This window comes from Fukomys damarensis, unplaced genomic scaffold, assembly GCF_012274545.1.
Source record: "Fukomys damarensis isolate Sample0158 unplaced genomic scaffold, DMR_v1.0_HiC HiC_scaffold_25, whole genome shotgun sequence".
Lineage (NCBI taxonomy): Eukaryota > Metazoa > Chordata > Mammalia > Rodentia > Bathyergidae > Fukomys > Fukomys damarensis.
Window position 1 is genome coordinate 17664240 of NW_022900937.1, and position 21426 is coordinate 17685665.

At 56.5% G+C, this 21426-nt stretch overlaps 1 protein-coding gene across 1 annotated transcript in view; it reads right to left on the reverse strand.

Annotated features, from left to right (window-relative positions):
• Megf11 (multiple EGF like domains 11) overlaps positions 1 to 21426 on the reverse strand; it is a 213330-nt gene that overhangs the window by 144607 nt on the left and 47297 nt on the right. Inside the window, exon 5 of the mRNA XM_010643315.3 lies at positions 1453 to 1545. Within this exon, the coding sequence (XP_010641617.1) occupies positions 1453 to 1545 (93 nt within the window). The remainder of the gene's footprint in view (positions 1 to 1452; positions 1546 to 21426) is intronic.

A 21426-nucleotide genomic window follows, 5' to 3' on the forward strand; every position in this document is an offset into this window, starting at 1 on the left:
TGGGCTGTTTCCAAGTTCTAGCTATTACCAACTGTGCCACTATAAACATGGGTGTGCACATGTCACTGTGGTATGATTCTTTTAATTCTTTTGGGAAGATACCCAGCAGAGGGACGGATGGCTGGGTCAAATGGAACTTGCAATTCTAGTCGTTTGCAAGTGCACTTAATGGAGCAGAAGCTCCCTGGGGGCTGCTCCGCACGAAGCCTGATGGAGGTACTGGCTTTAACTCTGTGCCAAGTAACAGGACCGTGACCCGTTTGTTTAGTGAATTCACTCTGGGGACAAGACCTACTCTGAACGGCCAAGTCCTGGTCACCAAGTGCCACGATCATTCCATCTCTCCCACCCCGAGAAGACAGTGTCTGCCCGCTTCCCAGGCCCATCCTGAAAATGGTGTCCAGCCCACACCTCCGTGCCAAGGGGCATCACACATATGCAGAGCCATACGTCACCTCCAGCAGGTAGCTCTCAGCACTGGACTAGGGCAGCAGCCCCAACCCCACAGGGCTCACCAGACCCAACCCTGATATGACTTCATCCAAGATCTGCTGTAAGCAAAGTTATACAAAGCAGAGCACGGCTGGGAGGAAGCGCAGATCTCGTACCCTACCAACGAGTCTCCTGTCGTGGCCACGGCTTTGGCTGCTTTGGCTGGTAGCTTCTCAATGCTGGGCAGATAGGGAGGGCCCACTCAGGGACTTTGGAAAAAAGGACCAAAACTAAGTGGTTCTAACCCAGCAGGAACAGCAAGAGAGGGCAAGAGCCCCCCGGGAGGCCAACATGGACCCAACATGGTCCTCTCCAAGCTCGAATGGCCTTCAAGTCAGTATGGGGTAACGGACAGGAACCCCCCAGCCCCCACAAGACAGCTACATAATGAGGCTTGGAACCCAGTGGATCAGCCTAGCCATGTCACAGTCAGGTCACCATTCTGCCCCAACCAAAATAGGCAGAAACCTGGGCTTCAACACCAGCCAACGCTTCTGAAAACCATGTAAGTCTGTGACATTAACCAACTGCCACCTGGCTGAGCGTCCAGGTGAGAGATGAGCCAGAGGGAAGGGTTTGTCTCCAGTTGGCCTCAGGGCCCACCAGTCTCATAAGCAGCCCCTGTATGGGCTCCTACAAAACTCAGCCATTGGACTAATGAAGCTGAGGACCAGGTCTAGTCCACCGTGGCTTCCTGGATCTGCATCCAGCTGGTATCTCCAGTTCATGTCCACCCTCAAAGACCACATCTGGAGGTGTTCCACCACAAGCAAGGTCGTACAGACAACCCCACAAGTCTACCTGCAACACGCACAGCCCCACAGACACCAGAACCACCCCCCATACCCACCATAGGTACCATCTCGAAGTACTGCAGGGCCCACCCTGCGTCACCCGGCTCGGCCCAGCAGTCAGCACACACATGCCACAGCCCCCGCCCATGTGACGCCCCAGACTCACCGCTCGAGCAGTCAGGGCCTCCCCAGCCAGGCTCGCAGTGGCAGGTGTCGGGGGACACACAGCGGCCGTGCACACACTCCTCCGTACACAGGGCTGTGGGAGAGGCAGGAGAGAACGGTGAAGCCAGCCAGCCAGCAAGGAGCATAACCCGCTGTGTCACAATGCCCTGGTGCTGGAGACGCGGGATGCATCACCGTGGGGGTGGGGTGGGGGATATCAAGCTCAAGGCCACAGTGTTTAATTAACTCTGAAACAGATCCAAGGAGAGTTTGTCGTGTCCCAGCCTCACTTCCTAAAGGGAAACCCAATCCCCAGAAATGACAAAGCTTGGTGGCTTTTAAAGAACTTTCCCCCAGGGCTTAACTTCCGGAGACCCCTGGCAGGCCAGCCCCTCATCCCCAGTCCCTCCTCTTGCCCACCCTGCACAGGAAGTCACCTGTCCCTCCATTTGCATTTTTTCTTGTCCCAGTCGCTTCCTTTTAAGGCCCAGAAATGTCCCAGGCTTCTGAGAACAGCAGGGATCTTGCCTCCACCTTTCTGCCCCCCTCCCCAAATGTCCCTATTTTGGGGCTTTCAAATGTCAGCAATTCTGCAAAGTATACAAATGCTGAGGAAAAGGCAACAGCTAATTATAAGAAAGTAATTAAGAGAGACATCCACGATGATGCTAATTGTAATTAGAACGCGCCTGGCAATTTCTTATCACGGAGTCAAATGCTACAGCCTCCCAGCCAGGAGGCTCCAAAGTGAGCAAACTTTCCCAGCGCCTCCCCGAGGAGGTTTATTGACAGCAGTGTGAGGGAGGGAGATTATTTTGCTCATCTTTTGACAGAATTCATGTTTTTTCCTCAAGGTCATGCTTTGCTCCTGAGAGCTCTGCCCATCTCAGCCACTGGGGAGGATTAGAGACCCTCTGCCGCTCCACCCATGTTGAAAACTGCAGAAATCAGCAGCTGTCATCCGCCCATCCAGGTCCCAGGGGATGCAGATGAGGGTTTTGGCCAGAAAGCACCCAGAGACCTTCTCCTGCCATTCTGGCCTGGGCCGGGGGTGGGGGGAGGCCCCATGGTGGGTTCTGAGGGGCAGTCTGGTCTGAATGCCCACTAGGAGGCACAGTAAGATTAGACAAGGCCCTCTCCATGGTGGCCGGATCCCTCCTAAACATTGATGCTCTCTGCAGCCATTGCCTTAGCTCTGTCCAGGTGCACAGCAAGGCAGACCCAGCGGCTCCACGTTAGGCGGCCCAGGCCACCTGCAGTCCGGGTCAGCCTGGCACCTGGGTCCTCACCTGCACAGTAGCTTTCAGGAGGGCTGTGGTTTGGGCTGAGGACCCGTCCAGATTGCTTGGAGTCCTGGGGAGCGAATGCCCCAGCTCCCCTCGGGAACCAGGCGAGACCAGCTGCATTACAGCCATGGCTCAGTGGGCCCCAGCACTGCCTCACTCTCCAAATAAGTTCAAATGGGTCGCTGTCTCCTGCACACACTGGACACCAGGCATCCACCCCCTGGCTCACGACTGATGCCTGCTGTGACCTGGCTGGCTCCCAGCCCTGGCCTCAGCCAATGGCCCTGCCCTGTCTCCCATCCCCCCCCCCCACAAGCTGCTGCAGTCCCTGCTCCTCCACAGCTGGACTTGTTTGTGTGACAGCCTGTCAGGTTAGCTCTGGGCTGCTTCCGGCTGCTGTCGGACTGCAGGGATCTCTGCCACCTCAGAGGGGGTGAGCGCACCAGGGATGGAAGAGACCTCAGAACGGAGAAGCTGAGGCCATGTATCTGTGACATCAGGGACAGTGTGTGCCTCTCGGCCAAGGACAAAGGCACTCAGGGAAGAAGCTCCTGGGGACAGAGGCTTCTGAGGGTGGCGGGAGGTGAGGGGGCCAACAGCACGTGGCCTTTGCGTGTCCAGCCTGTGTGGCCCCCCACCCCTGTGGCTCAGGGGGCATCCGTGCAGAGGGATCAGCATGGGGAAGTGTGGCTGCCCCCAGGAGGGTCAACAACGGCCAGCAACAGGGGCCAGGGCAGCTGCTTCAACACAGTGACAGCCCTGTCGGGCCAGCTGGAGGGAGCAGCAGTGAGGTCTGGAAAGGACACCTGTGTCCTGCCCGCTGTCCCCTCTTTGACCCTAGAAACCTGGTCATTGACCTCTCCCAAGGTCAAGGGCTCTGAGCAAGCAAGCGCCACACTCCACTGCCTCTTCTCTTGGTCCTTCCCAAAGTCCAGGGAACTGGGGCACAGTCCGTTGGATGCCTCCTTTCTCACTACAGGCACAGACACCCACATGCAGGGCTCACCTCACGAGTCCTGGGCCTCCAGGGATGTGGCCAGTCCCATCAGTCCCTCCAGACCTTGCCGTGCCTCCCTGCTCCCCGCTCAGTGTCCTGGTATGGTTGGTCCCTGCACCGTTTGCTGGTTAAAAACCTCAATCTGTCCATATTCCATGGCGTTTGGACAGCATCGTGGGAAGCCTGAAATACTGACAGTGAATGGCTGTGCCTGCCACTAGGGCTACTCTGTGTTTGAGCACGGGGTGGAGGGTGCTACAGGCAGAGTCACCTGAGGGGCAAGGACATGAGAATCAGGGTGCTCCCCGGAGCTGGGGCAGCCCTCAGGACCCCAGGGCCTGGCAGAGCAGGGGCTCCCTAGGTTGCTCGGACTCCAGATCCCGCATAGCCAACCCTGGGAGGGGAGCTTAGGGTTCTGCCTTTCTGTCCTCTTCCTCCTCCTCCTTACATGGCTTTTGTCAAGCAGCTTCCCCAGGGTTGTTGTTCTCATGGGCAGGGACCCCAGTGTAGGCTCAATGAGAACAGCTGTGTGACTCGGGGCAGCTCCCCACCACCACCCATCCTGCTCCTAACCTCCTGGTGTGCTAGGAACATCTGGGAGAAACAGGGATCAGTGGTTAAAAACACAAAACCAAGCTTGATGTGGTGCATGCCTATAATACTAGTACTCTAGGAGACTGAGGCAGGAGGATGTCAAGTTCTAGCCCAGCCTGGACCACTTAGACTTAGGGAAATCCTATCTCAAAATAAAAATGGGCTTGGGGGCCAGAGATTTAGCTCAGTAGTGCCACCACCTGCCTTGCAAGCACAAGGTCCTGAGTTTGATCCCTGGTACCAAAAAGCGGGGGGGCTTGGGATGTAGCTCAATTCAAAGGCTCTGTGTTCAATCCTCAGGACTGTGAAAAAAGAAAAGAGAAAAGAGCACAGACTGATCCAGGAGGTCAGGTTTGGACCCAGAGGGGCTATTCGGTTGCTCAGGTCACCTCCATTCCTGTGTCAGCCCCATCTGCTCAGTGGGGGACAACACAGGAGCTGTGAGGAACAAGCAACTTGATGGCGTCCAGAGCAGGGTCTCCTCGGACACTAACGCAGTGTCCTGTGACACTGAGCTGGTTTGTTCCCCTACAAACACGGCTACCCTCACTCGCTCGTTTGGGGCCCGTGCTGCTGGGGAGAAGCGGCCGAGGTGGGGACAATGAGGTGATCTAAGATTGAATTGCAGGTCTACCTGTTATAGTTACAGTACAGGACCCCTCTTCACCTGTAAAATGGAGATGGCAGTAGTACCTCCTGCACAGGTTGCTGCAGAGGTTAAGTGAAGTAACACACGCAAAGTATCAGTACCCAGGCACCCTGTAAGTGCTTGATTTGCATGAGCTTCCCTGATCATTTTAAACAGGCACACAAAGCCACGCATGCTGACCGCTGCTACCACTTCCTGTGTTACCATTTTCCGGGCACCTACTATGTGCTGGGCCTCAGGGAATTTCATACACATGCCTGAGCCTCTGCCCATAGCCACCCCAGCATGCTTCGAGGGAGCCTGCTGCCCTCCTTTGCCAGCTCCCTCCCCTGGGGTACGCACACTGCTTCCTACCCAGCTTGTCAGCACCCTCATGCTGCCCAGGACACAGGAGGTGCTCAGCATCTGTGGGCCCCACATTCAGCTGCCCCGCAGAGCTCACCACAGCCCACATGAGGAGGGGGGTACTTGTCTTCCCAGAGCTCTGCCACCACACACAAGCACCCTGGTCCCTGGAGCTGTCCCCTGGCCTGCACTGTTTCTAGGCCCATGGACTGCAATGCACCCAGGCATGGGGGCATCTACCTCACAAATACTGAGCCACCCACCCTCCTCTCTGGCCCTGTAGCTTCTCCTAACAAATCGGGACTTCACCAGATGAGGCCCGAGGTCCCCTGGAGGGAGAATCACCACACACTGCCCTCCTGCCCACCTCTAGGATCCACTGGATTGCTACTTCTCTGCTCTCGATCCTTCTCACCCCTAAACCACATCTTACGAGGCTCAGGAAACTTCCCTCTTGAAATCACAGGGACCAGATACCTTTCCTCCACTCCTCTAGCAACAGCACTGGGTTAGGGCGAGGAGATCTGGACATGAGCTCTCAGCAGCTCCAGGAGCAGCTTCTCCGGGTAGGGAGCAGCTGGCCCGGTGACAGGCAAGCAGAGGACAGAGTACCTACAAGTTTGCAGGGCAGGGTTGGCAATCTAGGACTCTGGGACCAAAGTTGCAGGCTGCCTGTCTTTGTAAATAAAGTTTTATTGGCACACAGCCACACCCATCATTAACAAATAATGCATAACTGCTTCTACACTCCAAAGACAAGAGTCCTCCAGAGGCTGGTGGCCAGCAGAGCCTGGAGTGTTTATGTCATGCGCTTTACGGGGAGGGGAACTTGCTGTAGAGTTCCCGGACAGAGGAAACCGGACTATGGGACATTCAAGGTCTCTTCCTTTCATTCCTATGCCAGGTACTCACTCCCCATTATGATGGCCCTAAAGGCACTTAGCCTAAAGGGTGCCGGAGCTCCTTTTTAAAGCGGTGCTTTGAGTCCACCTCAATAAAGCCAAGGTGTGCAGCCACCATGCAGACTCAGCACTCCGCTTCTGTCCCTCTTGCCCCTAGGGACTGGGGACGAGGAACAGAGATGATGCAGCAAACACTCACGCTGCAATCGATGGCCTTGCGCAGGTGGACACTAGCAGCTGCCGTGAGTGTGAAAAAGGGGGAGACCCCTCGGAGAAGTCCCCCCTCTTTACCGGGCACCGAGCATCATTGCTCCCTGTCATTCCAGAGGTCAGCATGGTGACCATGCCACATATAGCTGGAAACGGCACAGAGAAGCCGGGGTAACTTATGCACACCCCGTGCTGAGTCCACGGCCCTCTGCCCCAGTAGGCTTTTTAAGGTTGTTTTTGTTTTTTTTTTCCTGTTTCTTTTTTGCAGTACTGGACATTGGCACTAAGCTGCACTGCCATCTTTTACTTTTTTTGTCACTAAGCCGCCCAGGCTGGACCCGAAGTGCAGTCCTGCGAGGCTGAGGCAGGATGGCAAATGCCACCAAGCTCGACTCCGACACTTTCTTTCGTGCTCTTTCCCAGGAATGTATACAGCCACAGGGATACCCCACCTCTGTGCCTTCTGTACATGCAGACAAGAACCAGGGCACTAGGAGGTCACCTAGATCTCCTCCACTCACCCCTCCAGACCGGCCAAACTCCTCCACTTTCCCTGTGCCTGGAGGTGACCTCCACGGGTGACATTAACAGCCTTCCTTGCCCTCTGGCTTCCGAATGGGTTTGACCAACTGGAAGTCACAGCAGGAGGTGGGCGGATGGGCAGGAGGCCAGGCTGGGCTGGGCGGGCAGGCCCTTCCCCACCCCTTCCCCGCTCTGGCTGACGGTCCCAGGGTTTCCTCTGGCCTAAGGAAGGCAGAAGCTGCCTCTGTTTGTAGCCCTCAGCGCTGCACCATTTCTGAATGGTGTCCACTTCACACACTATTACAAGTGATCACTTTATGATGAACTCTGCTCGGTGACCCTCAAACTTGCATCTGCTTCTCACCAGCGGATCCGGCGCCACGCCAAGAACTAAGCCCGCAGGTGTGCAGCCGACGGGCCCCGCTGACCCACACGCTGCCTCACACTGAGGCACAGGTCACTGCTGTGTGCACACGGCCCCGCACTCTCCAGCCTCAGTTTCTCCCCGTGAAAAGAAGGGACTGGAGATCATGATCCGACTGCATCTTCCAGCTTGACGGCTGCCACTGCTGGCTTTCTGTCCAACTGAGCCTACCCATGAGCGTACAAATGCAGGCTGGCATGGGACTGCGTGTCCAGAGATGCAGACACAGCTGTGGCGTCAGTTCTGGGGCAAGGTGAGCTTGCCCAGGCAGCGCCGAGCAGAGATATGCGAGCCAGACTTGGGGTCTCCTCTGCAAACTGCTCAGACAGTGCTGGCCCCTCTGTGGCTGCCCCCGCTCACGGGAGGCCCTGTGAGTCAGTTCACGCCATTAGCATTCCACCAAGGGAACCCTTAGGCGCGTGTGGTAATATATTTTGCCTGGCAGTTTGCAAATGGTCCCACTAGTTAATGGAACTGTAAAAATTACTCACATGAAAAGGTCAAGAAAAATAAAGACAACTTTCCACACTCCCTGGACAGCCAGCCTGGGACCCAGAGTGGACAAAAGGAAGTGTAGGGAAAAGAGCTTTCAGAAATCTATAGCACATGGCTCCTGGAGGGACCCTTGCACCCCGGTTTCCCCATGCCCCGAGGCAGTGAGCAGATCACTGTCACCGTTCTTGGCAGGAGCCTCAGACCAAGTTGTTGCTGGATCCAGCTTGGGAATGAAACGACTGACATCCCAGTGGCACAAGTGCCAGTTCTGAGGGGACTCACTGAGCATGGCGACTCTGCCATGCTCAAGGTCACGCTCCATCTAGGTGCGTGTGTGTAAGGGATTCTGAAAGATCCAACATATGTCACTTGGTCCTTCCAGTCCCCACCACAGCCAGGACAAATCAAATTAGCCACCCTTCCTCTGCGCAATCGAGAGTTGGCTATGGCCACACTTGGCTCCAAGACTCCAAGCGAAAACTACAGGAAAGTAGGACTTCACTGCAGGGCTGACGGCCGGAAGGACACCACTTCCCTGGCATGGGGCCTGGGCCTATAGGTGACAGCCCCTCCATCCTACTGCACAGGCTGAAGCACACATCTGTACTCCGTGGTGCCCTGCAGTGATGTAGCATTCCTGCACCCTATCTGCCATGGATTAGCGCCATGACCTCGAGTAACTTCTCTGGGCCTCAGTTTCCTCATCTGTAAGGTGGGTGCTGACAGAGAGCATCATTGCCAACAGTTAGAGGATCCCGCAAAGTACTGAGAGCCAGAGATTCGTCATGGCTGGTTCCCTTGCTCTGCTCTTGGCTGTCATCTTATTGTTCTTCTCCTGGGACTGTGTGGAAGCCCTGGGCTTTATGACCCAAGAGACCCCTTAGGCTCAGAGGATGAGGGGTGGCCTGAGCTAGACCTAGAAAGGACCCCTTATTCCCCCGAGGCGGGGAAGCAGTAACAGCCAGGGGTCAGCTCTGGGTGGTGCCAAGCACAGCCCAGATAGAGGGGCGGAGGAGGGAGGAGGCATAGTCCTGGCCACCAGGCCCCTTCTCACAGGGAGGCTGTCTGTGGTGCTCCTGGGGGACAAAGGCAAGCTGGGGAGTGGGGGGTCTTGTGCAGACACGCACTCACTCGGTGTTTATCGACCACCACCAGTGTGCTGGGTTCAAAACACCCAAGGGCCAGGCCCCAACCAGCCCTCTGTTGCAGGGCAGCGGTCCCTCCCACAAAGAGCAGGCACCCTCAATCCCCCGCGGGGAGCCGTGCACACAGGGATAAGGGCCGCACTCGGTTCCCGAGCAAGGACAGCAAGGGAATCGGAGAACAGACCTGGGAGCCAGGCAGTCTGCATCCAGGCTCCAGCCACTCCCTGGTTGTGTGGCCTCAGACAAGTTTTCGTATTTAGTCCCCTGGGCCTCAGTGTTTAAACCTGGAGAATAGGGAGAATGGTCTCCTAACGCCTCGGCTTATGGCAAAATTAAATCATGAATACATCAAGCTGCTTAGAACGAACGCTGCCTGTACTGGGAACACAGCAATCTTTTTTTTGTTTGTTTTGGGTCGGTTTATTCATTTGTTTGTTTGTGACAGGATCTTGCTGTGTAGCTCAGGATGACCTGGCATCGAGCCCGTGGCAATCCTCCTGCCCTCAGCCTCCCCAGGGCTGGGATCACAGGCTGCACCATCATACATGAACAGCCATCATTTTTTTCAATTTCAATGGGACTTTATCAACTCCACGGCCACTGAGCTGTCATTCAAAGCATTTATGAAGCACCTGCTGTATACAGATGCTGTGCCAGACACTGGAATCCCACAGATGGGTCACAGGCCCTGTTTGTGGTACTGGCGTGTCACCAGCAAAGGACAGGGCACCGAGATGGCATGGGGTGGGGCTCCCCAAGAGTGGGGACTGAGCAGATGCAGAAGGGCATCCTGGAGAAGTTGACACTCAACCCCCAGACCACTGGAGCAGGGAACCCTGCCCCTTAGGGAGCACGGTCTTTACACCACCCGCCCTCCTTCTTCCCCAGCCTGGCCAGCCGTCCTCTCCGGGGCTGTTAAATGCTTTTGCACTGGGAGGAGTCCTCCCTCCCCACATGGGGCTCCTCCACCCAGCCCCAACTCTCCCCCACTGGCCCACGTTTACCTGCCGCTAACCTGAGCGCCACCTCCTCCAGGAAGCTCCCCTGATCACACCCCCCTCCCTGTCCCCACGGCATCCAGTTTGCACCACAGGCCATAGCAACAACTCCACCCTGCTTCTCCACCCTCCTGCTTCGGCCTGAAGGCAAGGAATGGCTTCTCTATTCCCCTGTACGTCCTGTACCTACTGCAGTACCCGGCACAGGACAGGGTCCTGCTCCACACACATTTGTGGACTGAATAGTAATTCCATTCAGCCCAGATGCTCCTTTCTAGGTATTTTCCTGAAAGAGTCAGTCACCATATGACGGTGATTCATAAGGACACATGTTTACAGCAGCACAACTCATAACAGCTCTATCTTGGATGTGGCCTATATGTCCACCAACAGAAGAATGGATAAAGAAAAGGTGGTATTTACACACAGTGGAGTACTACTCTGCCATAAAGAAGGAAAAGCTTGAGCCATTTGTAGGAAAGTGAATGCAACCTTGAGACTGTAAGGTTAAGTGAAATAAATCAGACATGCGAGCTTAGATATCACATGGTTTCTCTTATATGAGAAACCCAAAGTATAAATACATTGCAAAGTAAAAGACAGATAATAGGAAATGGGGAGACAGATCTTTTGTAAATTACAACGGGATCAAGAGATGGGGAGCCGGGGGAGAAAGGGACATAAAGAGTTACTATGTGCTACGTACTCGTACCAATTCCCTACAGGAATGTAACCATTGCATACTGCAAACATGGACGAATAAACACTTTTTAAAATTTAAAAAGTTGTTGACTGAATGCATCTGACTGCAAAGGGTCTTTTCCCTCTCCCCTGTCCCGGGCCCCGCCTGTCTCCCACGGGCCACGCTAGTGTGGTGGTGGGGGTGAGCCCGCAAGTCCCCCGCGCTCTGTGGCAAAATGCAGCTGCCTCTCCAGGAAGCAGACAAGGCCCGTCCTAGCCAAGTCCAACCCCGAGAGCTGCAGCTCGAGGCCAGTCATCGTTTACCAGGGCAGCCTGCCGCTAAAGCACTTTCCCTCCAACACTGCCAGCCACAGGTCTGCACCAGGCTACTCCCGCACCCCAGCACTGCTTGCTGTGCAGAGGGTTTTCCCAGCTGAGCTGTGCACCCCTCTGTATCCCTCCAAGGAGCAACACCTTCCCAACGTGTTAACGATGTCGGAACATACAGCCTGAGTCAGCAACCCCCAGCACACGCGCAACCCAAGAAAATCTGGTTCTGGGTCTTTTTTCCCCCATTTGACAGATGCCAGAGTTCCCCCCCCCGCCCACACCCCCAACAATAACGATGTCGGAACATACAGCCTGAGTCAGCAACCCCCAGCACACGCGCAACCCAAGAAAATCTGGTTCTGGGTCTTTTTTCCCCCATTTGACAGATGCCAGAGTTCCCCCCCCCGCCCACCCCAGAAAGACACATTCCAACACATTGATTTTTTTCTCTTTGGGAAATTGATCCTCACTACCTACAAGGAAAGCAAAACATGCAGCTTGTCAAGCAGTTTTTTTAATGCTCTGATTTAAAAACCCGTCCCCAGCTTCTGCCTCATGACGTGCCTTCCCCAAAGGGCCCATGTGACAGCCTCAGAAGAGGAGGTGCTGAGAGGACAGACAGACAGAAAGGCCCCAAGCAGGCGGAAATGCATCAGCACCAGGACCTCCAGTCAGACGAAGCTGGGTCAGTCCCAGGGCCTACCACCCAGACTGCTGTGTGGCCTGGCTAGACTAAAACGACCTGACCTCCTGAGGCTGGGTCCCCCACTGTGAGGCTGGGCAGACGGCACTGCCTGCATCGGGGCTGAGGGCGATGCAGGAGCACGGCAGCAGAGTGCTGGGCAGAGCAGGGTCTCTCCCAGCAAGAGCCCAGATCCCTAGCTCTCCCTTCCCACCATCACTGTTATGAAGGAGGCAGCATATGTAAATCCTCGAATACGCTGACCTCAAAGACTTCATCCGACACTCAGAACCACCGCGTACAGGGGCTGAAGGGACCAATGAACTGTGAGGCGTGGTGGTGCACACCTGCAATCCCAGTATTCAGGAGTCTGAGGCATGAGGAATGAAGGCCATGAGTTCGAGGCCAGCCTGGGCTATGTAGCAGGGTCAAGGCCAACCTGAACTATACAGTGAGACGCTGTCTCAAGAAACCAAAGCCACCCAAACAGAAAAAACCCAGCCTGCGCTTCCTGTGTGGTGTTGCAAACCCTCCCCCACCAGCCCTCGGCTGGGTTCCTCTGCTAGCGGCCGACAGCCCCTCTGATCCCACCTCGACTGCACCCGCGTCCTCAGGTACAGATGGCTCTCCAGCTGAGACGGCACAGGCTTCTGTGGGGACAAAGGGCAAGGGCACTCTCGGGCTCCAACTCGGGACCTGCCACCCAGGAAAACAGTAGTGTGTGTGTTTCTCTACCCTCACTCTCCCAGCCTGATCCTCTGCAAAACCCACACGGACCACGCAGCCAGGTGCCCCCGACACAGTCTCAAGAACGAAGCGGAGATGAGACTTTGGGGATTGCCGCACGGGACACACTCCCGGGTCCTTAACCTGTTGCTTAATAGAAGCTCAATTTGTGTTTCCTTCTGAGGCAGTCAGGGTCCTAAAAGCTGCTTTGGCTAGAAACAGAGTCTCTTCAGGCCCACACATGTTCGATGGGTAACTAAAAGGAGAACAAAGCTGAGCATCGCTGTCTTTATTTTTATTTCTTAGGTTCTTTTGAGACAGGGTCTTGCTATGTAGTTCAGTCTGGCCTTGAAATCACTATGAAGCCTTGGCTGGATTCAAACTTGCGGTGATCCTACCTGCCTCAGCCTCCTGCTACTTTCTGCATCAATGGGCCAAGTATCTCCCCAGGGTGAGCTGAGGTCTCATCTCTTCTCTAGCAGGTCCTCCTCAGAGCCTGCCTGGTGACAAAACCCCTGGGCCTCTGCACATGCTGGTATCCCCTACTGCCTCCTCCTCACCTGGCTGACTCACCGCTCAGGTCTCACTCCAAATGTCACCTGCTTTAGGAAGCCATCCTTGGCCAACCTCCATAGCTCCAATGCTCCTGACCCTCTCTGCAGCCCCTGCACTGCAGGTCACTTGTCACTGGACCGGGAGCCTCTGAGAGGAGGACAAGGCTGTGGGGGGGCAGTTCCCTACCAGGACCTAAGGGCATCCGTGGCGACAGCAGCTGCAGCTTGTGAGCAGCCGAGGCCGGCCCTGGAGCAGCGTCCTTCCTACAGAGCTGGTCTTTGTCCTGGGCATCTGGTAAGGCCGCTGCCACCATCCACCCTTCACCGTGACAGCCACCCAAGGCTCACGAGCTCCAGCTCCGTCACTGCCTGGTTCCCACACTGAGCAGTCCCGCTGGTTTTAAATCTCCCTCCTACAGAGGCTAAATCAGGATCTACTTAGCACTGCTGATTTAGGGCTTTAATAACAATAATGCAGAGCTTCTGGGAAGGTCACTGGCAGCTGCTCCTCCCTCGCTGCGCCCCGCCCAGCCCGGGGCCCCTAGATTCCCTCACCATCTCTGGCAGTCTGCTCTGCTGAAAATCTCTCCTCAAAATCCCATCATTCACGGTGGATCTGGACATGGGTCTCACTGAGCTGAGGTAGGAACGTCTTCCTTTCCCAGGAACGTGTACTCTTCTCCTCCACCACTTGGTCTGAGTGGAGAGCCCCCTGCCCCAGCTCCCTGCTTAGCCACCCTCAGCCTGAACGGCACAGGGGTGGTGGCGGGGGGCAGCCCTTGCGGTCTGACTTCAGAGCTGGGAACACTTTGTCTGCTCCGGCCAGTGTGTCTGGAAATTGACTCCCACCCCCCCAGCCCAAACTGTCTCCTGTCCCAGGATCAAGCCCACAGGGGCCCCTTACATTTCAAATAACATTAGGACATTTAAAGCTTTAACATTATTTAAAACACACTAAAAAATCACTATCACCCGTCACACAGCTTCTAAGAGGGGGCTTCGCGGGCCCAGAGCCTCCGCAGCAGGTAAAGGGGCAACGCAGGTACAGACTCGGAAGCAGTGAACCAGCTCTCACCTCTCACTCCAGTGGCCGGAGGGGTCGCCTGGCCTAGGACTGTGCCTTCGTGCCAGCCTAGTGACGTGGGGGACCCACCTGCAGGGTGCCCCTGCCCTGGCACCACCCTAGGCTGCACAGAGGATTGGCGGGGACAAGGGCAGGGACTCTGTTCTCCCCAACAGGCCTGTCCTGTTTCTCCATCCACTTGGACTTGACAACATCACGGGGGTACAGGGTCCTTTACCACAGCACAAGTGACCACAGCAAAAGCCTGGAAGTTTGGGGTCTTTCGTTTTTTGTGGTTTTTGTTTTGGGTACCAGGGATCGAACTCAGGACCTTGTGCAGCGGAGCCAAATCCCCAGCCCTGCAAGCCTGGAAGTTATAACTGTCCATCCACAGGGGACAGGCTTCGTGACAGCGCAGCCCCCGGAGGGTACAGGCAGTCATCTCAGGGACCCAGGGGTGTGGTCTGTGCCTTGAAAAGCATGGGGCTGAGCTGAGGAGGAGGAAAGCACAGGCCATCCTGAGTGCAAACAGCAGAGAGTGTAGGGGGAAAATGCACAAACGCTTCCTTAAACATGCACAGGGCAGCTCTGGATAGAAAACCCTGGTCTCCTCCGGGAAGAGGGCCTGGGCATAACTGACGCATTCTAAACCAGCAGGCTGTGTGACCTGAGCCGAAAACAATTCCCACGGAAGTGGTGCACAAGGCTCTGCTGCAAGGCCTCCAAGGCCACACACAGACCCCTCTGGAGAGGGAGACACTGGTGACCACACACTCTGTCCCCAGGACAGTGATGGGGCCCCTGAGAGCCCTGAGCACTAACATTCAGCTGGTGTGAGTGTTCAGTTTGGGATTTCTGGTACTGGGGATTGAACCTAGGCATTCGCACAGAGCTGCATCCTCGGCCCTTTCTCTTTAAGACAGGGTCTCACTAAGTCACTAGGTTGCTCAGGCTGAGCTAGAACTTGCAATCCTCCTGCCTCAGCCTCCCAGAGTATTAAGATTGCAGGTATGCACCACCAAGCCCACCTCTGCCCTACCAGTAAGTTTTGAAGGTTTATTTCTAGTCAGGGCTATGGCCTGATGGTCAATTCTGCTGCTGAGCTGGAGCCTGAGAAATCACCTCCCCAGCAAAGGCCCAGGAAAGCAGCAGGGTCCCCAGGGAACACACGGGAGACAGGTGAGTCTGGCACCAACCTCCCAACAGGAGCCGGCCTCAACACAGAAACAACCGCACAGGGCCCCCAACACGATGGTTACTTCCGTGTCCCACAGAGCCAGTCCCCACCTGCCCTCCCTTCTTCCACTGTCTTCCACCCCATCCTGTGAGGTGCCTTCCTCCCGCCTCTATTGGCGCTTTCTCCCTTATCGCACACGTTCATTTACTTAACCACTTTCCTTTCCCCTACTTCCTCATTTCATCCATGCATCCACCGGCCCATCCATCCGTCCGTCCCCTCGCAGTCCCCTGGGCCAGACCCCAGGCCCCAGAGGTGGCTCCTCAGCCTGGCCCAGTCCATCTGGCCCTTCGGGGTTGGAGCAGAGGAGGCTACAGGGCGAGCCCTGGCCCTGCCATTCAGGCCAGAGCCCGACAGGACAGCGGGAGTCTGAGGGGTGCAGGGGAGGACGCCCACGAGGACACTGCTCCTCTCCGGTGACACCGTGAGCCCTCTAGGGCCCCGGAACCCCTTCCCCGCTCCACCCACAGCACAGCACACTCCCCTCACACCTTCTGCTCCAGTCGCAGCTGCGCCCCTTCCCTGAGGTGTCCTGCCCAGCACCCCAGCTGGGAGAGAAGTGTCTCCCTCTACTTGGGGTCACAGTTCGGTGACATCCGGCTGCTAGCCTGGCCCCCACTGCCCTCAACTCCAACCTATCCTGCGGGACAGCACTGAAGCAGCAGAGAAATCGAGCAGGTATCTGCAGAAAGAGGAACAAAACGGCGGAAGTGGAAGGGAAGATGAGGAGGGGGAGAAAAGAGGGGGCAGGAACCGAAGAGAGACAGATTTCTTTCTGTGCATCAGCGCACCCAGCAGTTACACTCACCCAGCACTCTCTACTCCCAAAGCACACTGGTTTCTCATGCCAGGACAGGTCTGTCATTGTCCCCACTTTACAGATGGGGACAGGGAGGCTCAAGGCCCCCACGCCTGAGTCCCAGCTCCCTCGGCTCCTGGCTGTGGCCTCTGGCACAGCCTCTCTCATTACCTGCAGCATCTGCTCAGGCCGCCCCCTACCCCAAAGTGGCTGGCGCCATCACCACAGCCTCGAGTGCAGGGGCTCACCGGGCACCCGGACACGGGGCGCCGGAGGACAGAGGCCCTTCTGCCATCCCTTCCGGGCCAGGGGCCCTGCCTGGCACTGTGTGGTGCCCGAGGAGACACCCTGGTTACTTGGGCCCAAAGTCAGGGTGGTGGGTCACCCATGCTGCCCACAGGGACAAAGCCTAGGACATGCACTGCCCAATACCAGAAATCCTGACAAGGTGGGGTTCTTATTTTCCCCGGGGGCAAAAAGTAACTCTTTAAACACATAAATTATGTCACTTCGGAGCCTTTCTAGCCTAGAGGGCATGCAGGACAGGAAGACAACAAAATATGTCACCAGGCAACAGAAACGCTGTGAGGCCGAGGGGCAGCGTGGGGCCATGGAGCCCGCCCCATCCCTAGGAGCCAGCAGGCAGGGCCCACGCTGTAACGCGTGGACACAACCCGGTGCTCCCCAGGCTTCCTCCCGCAAAGGAGACCAGCGATGCTTTCCCCGCCGCAGACACACACAGCACGACAGCTGTGGGATTCCTGCTTTCAGAGTCTGACTCCAGCGCTTCCGGGCTGGGCAACTGGCTGGCTACCCGTGGCTACAACTTGCCTGCTGCCTGGCACCTGGGTTCCTCACCTGTGCGGAGGGACAGGCACCTGCTATGCACCTTGCAGGTAAAGGCAGCCCTGTGCCCCAGCAAAGAGGTGGGAAGAGGGCAAAGGCTCACCCGAGGGCCGTCGGGTTATCAGCCCCGCTGGCTCCCGGCAGTTTGCCAGGGTTTGCACCGCCCCTTCTTTCCCACGATCTCCTCCACCTTCCCAGCTCTTCTCTGCCCCCTCCTGACTCCCGGCAGCTCTCACAGGATCATCTGTTGGACACACGTTTCTCTGGGAAGAAGGAGAGTGGCCCAAGGTCACACACCAAGGTCACAGCGGTGTCCCACCCAGAAGCCAGTCTAACAGGGCCCCTGTGGCTGGGCATCGCACTAAGCACAGGAGGTACTGGAATGTGTGGTGGTTGCGGCCCTGTAAGGTCTCGTCCAGGGGTCAGCGGGGTCGACCCACAGCCTCAGTCCTTTCCTGTGGGAGGAGGAGGACACAGGGCAGTGACTGTCACATCGTGGCCCAGTCACCCAGCAGCTGCAGGGCCAGCGCTACTACCTGCAGCAACAGTGACACCTCCACACCTGTGCTCCAGGTCGCTGCCCACGCTGGCTCCGAGCCAGCTGGGGACCCTGGGCTTTTCCAGCGCCAAGCCCCTCGGGATCCGGCCCTGTCCCGGTCCCCAGCACTCCACTCTCCGCACCCTGTCCTAGTTTCAGGGTGTGCAGCTCGTCCCACCATGAGGCCTTCACCGTCCACCTCCCACCAGGTGCCCTCACTCTGCTAGGCTCTCTCCTCTCCCCTCCGTCTGCAGGGTCATCACCCTCCATCCTCCACGGCACCCATCACGCTATCCTCAAGCTGGGTGTGGTGTCACACATTTGTAATCGCAGCAACCGGGAGGACAAGGCCAGCTGAACTAGTGAGTCCCTGTCTCAAAAACTAAAAATAAAAAAGCCAGGCCGGGCGTGGTGATGCATGCCTGCAATCCCAGCACTCGGGAGGCTGAGGCAGGAGGATCGCTGTGAGTTCGAGACCAGCCTGGGCTACATAGTGAGTTCCAGGTCAGTCTCAACTACGTAGTGAGACCCTGTCTCAAAAAAAAAGCCATTCTCCATTAGGAGCCAATCATTGGAAGTCTGTTCTTCCACAGGCTGGCAGCTCCGTGGGGGAAGACACCCCATCTCCTCTGCACCCCTAACATCCACCCAGGCCCCAGTGCTGAGCCCAGAACACAGGAAGCGCTCAATGCATCTGTCCTGATGGAAACCGGGTGAACACTCTCGAGCCATCTGCATACATCTGCTGAGCAGGTGGCCTTCCTGTTTGACAAGGTACAGGAGTTACTGTCACACGAAGGCCACCAAGGGACTGGCTATACGCAACACTGTGTGTGTGGCGCCACAGACTGAAGATCCCACTCCTGTTCGACCCCACTGTCGCCCTTGAGAGCGAGTGGACAGCTGTTACCCTCCGGATGATCCCGGCCGAGGCAAGGTCATCTGTCCAGCTTCACCCAGGCACTCACTGGAGTATGGAAAGCAGAGCTGCGCTTCCATTTGCCCTGATCAAGCCAGACCTGCAACCCTTCCTACATTCCAGAGGAGGAGAGGGGAGCTGGGAATGAGGCTTCATCAGACTGCAAGCTCCCTGGGTGAAGAAACATCTGTTTCCTAACTCCTGTATCTCTAGCACCTTGCCCAGAGCCTGGCACATAACAGGTACTTTGAAATCAACTGGTACGTCAATAAATGATATTTAGCCTGGAAAGGAAAGTTTGTTCAAGGGTCAGGGAGAAAGGAGACAGTGCTATAAATACCTGAAAGGCTGCTATGTAGGAGACAGGCTCATCCTGGAACCAAATAAACACCTTTCCTTTACTGAGAGCAATGCAAATGTGCCTGGGCCCCCTTAAGAGATAATGAGCTCCCTGTCAACAGAGGTAATCAAGCTGCACCCGGACAAGCATCAGGGCCTCTGTGCTGCACAACTCAGTTAGACGCTGCTCACACATCAAGTGCGAATGGTGGCCCAGGGCCCCTGACCAGCAGGGCCCCTCCAGGCCCTAAGAACAGGGGTACCTGGTGCGAGTGTGGGAAGAATCCGGGCCAGTGCCCCCCTACTTGCGCCGGCCCACACAGGAGGCTGCACTCCCATTCACCCCTCTCACAGGGTACAAGAGCAGAACTCTCATATGGCCTCACCCAAGGAAAGGGGACAATTACGAAGGTCACAGCTGAGGGGAACAGTCAGCAGGAAGGGGCCTCACTTCCATCCTGTCAAGGCACAGCCACACCACCTCCTCCTGAAAAGGCCCAGTGGGCTCAGATCAACTCACGGAGCCCTGGGCTACCACCCAAAGCAAGTGCCCCTCAGGCTGCTTGTGGTGGCATGCACGTGTGATCCCAGGCCTCTGGGAGGCTGAGGCAGGAGGATCACAAGTTGGAGCCCAGTCTGGGCAACTTGGTGACTTCGTGAGACTCTGTCTCAAAATTAAGTTTCAAACAGGGCTGGGGATACAGCTCAGTGCGACGATCCTGCATCCAAGTCCCAGTACCACAAAAAGGAAAAAGAGTGTCCCCCAAAACCAAACCAGTCTTGCTGGTGGCTGCAATTAACAGGCATGGCTCCAGCCTGTGTTGGAAGGGGCCGTTTTGATTCCCCAAAGAACTTACAGCAGAAACCCAAAGGGCCCATAAGCCCCAGAAAGAGACATGGCAGGGCCACGGAGACCCAAGGGGCGTGTCCTTGAAACAGCAGGCAGGGGACAACCTAGAGAGGGGCACGGCTGACTTCAGATCAAGTGTCCCCCCACCTCCCGGTCCTGGGGATTGAACTCGGGGCCTTACACTGAGCTGCATCCCCACCCTGTTTATTTTTTAAGACAGGGTCTCCCGTTGCTAAGTTATTTGGGCCAGGCTCGAACTTGCGACCCTCCTGCCTCAGCCTCACAGAGTGCTGAGATGACAGGCGTGCTCCTCCATGCCTGACTCAGATCAAGCGTTAAAGGCTGACACATGGCAACTTGGGTGCCCTCTCTTTCCTGAGACACTCGCCTCTGCCAGCACCACGGTAGGAGCGCAGCCTCCTCCTCCATTGGGCCAGCGGTCTCTAGGAGACATCCTTGACCCTGGAGTCAGACAGAATCTCCGACCTGACCCCCGCAGGTGGACCTCCTGCCAGCTCCTCTCCTCAGCTTCTGCTTCGGTGCCTGTGAGGCTAACGGGACTGAGAAGCCGCCGCAGCTGCAGGGACCCAGAGCACCCCCAGCTCGTGCGCTGTGTGGCTACGGACAACCAGCGGAGAAGAGCTGTAGTCAGGAAGGGGAACCCGAGGAATATATCCATCATCGCCCGCGGCTGGGGAGGTGGGCCAGCGAGGGCCACCTTGCGGGAAGGATATTAACGATCCCAGCCAACCACAGTCCGTCATCACTTAGTTCTCCCACAGGGAGCCAGTCCAGCTTGAGTTACCTTCGGTGGGAAGAAAAGTGGCTCCGGCCCTTTTAACCTAACACGGATCATAGAGCAGAGAATATATAACAGCCCCAAACCACTAAGCACTCTCAACTCAATGCTCCCAGCCCTGCCAAGGAGGCTGCGGTGAAGGCATGGCACGTGTATCTGCTGCAGAAGTGCAAGGCGCCCTGCCGGGCCGAGACAGAGGTGGAGAGTCCAGGGGGCTGGTGGGGATCGACCCAGGGGACCTGGTTGAGCGCTGGCCAGGGAAGATGGGCTCAGGCGGTGACCCTGGCCAGGGCATCCAAGGATGCAGAGCCACTTGACTGCTGTGAGGCTACCTGGCTGCAACACCTGCATGAAAACCACAAGTCTCCGAATTCACCCAGACGGTGGGAGCTCCCGGAGAGCCAGCTGCTCCACCGCGGGGCCATATGGCGCCCCTTATCCCTCACCCGCTCTGCGAAATGAACGGCTTTTCACAGGCGATTGCAGATCTGGGAGCTGGCTCCTGATCCTAGCAGGTAATTAAGACCTCCAGGCGGGGAAGTGTGGTAGGTTTGCCCATGAGGCAAGAGCTATGCAAAAGCTATACCACTGTGGCCAGTGTGGGGAGCAGAGGCTGCAAAGGAGCCGGCCATAGCCAGCTTGCTACCTCTCTGTGCCCGGTAGGGCTGGGCCTCACCCTCCAGACCTGCCCCAGGATTCTGGGCTACAGGTGACTTTGAGAAATTACCTTGTCACCCTATGATAAAGGCTGATTCATCCCAGGCAGGTGGACTGGGTCCATCTTACACCAGTGTCCTGCCTGGGTTGTGAAAATTATAGCTTATGTGGGGAGTGGTGATGTACACCTGTAATTCCTGTCCTCTGGGAGGCTGAGACAGGAGGATCACAAATTTGATCCCAGCCTGGGAAATTTAGAGCCTTAGCGAGACTCTGTCTCAAAAAACAAAACAAACAAACCAAAAAAAGGACTGGGGATGCAATTCAGTGTGAAGGACCAAGGTTAAATCCCCGATATGAGGGGAGAGGAAGAAAGGGGAGGGGGAGA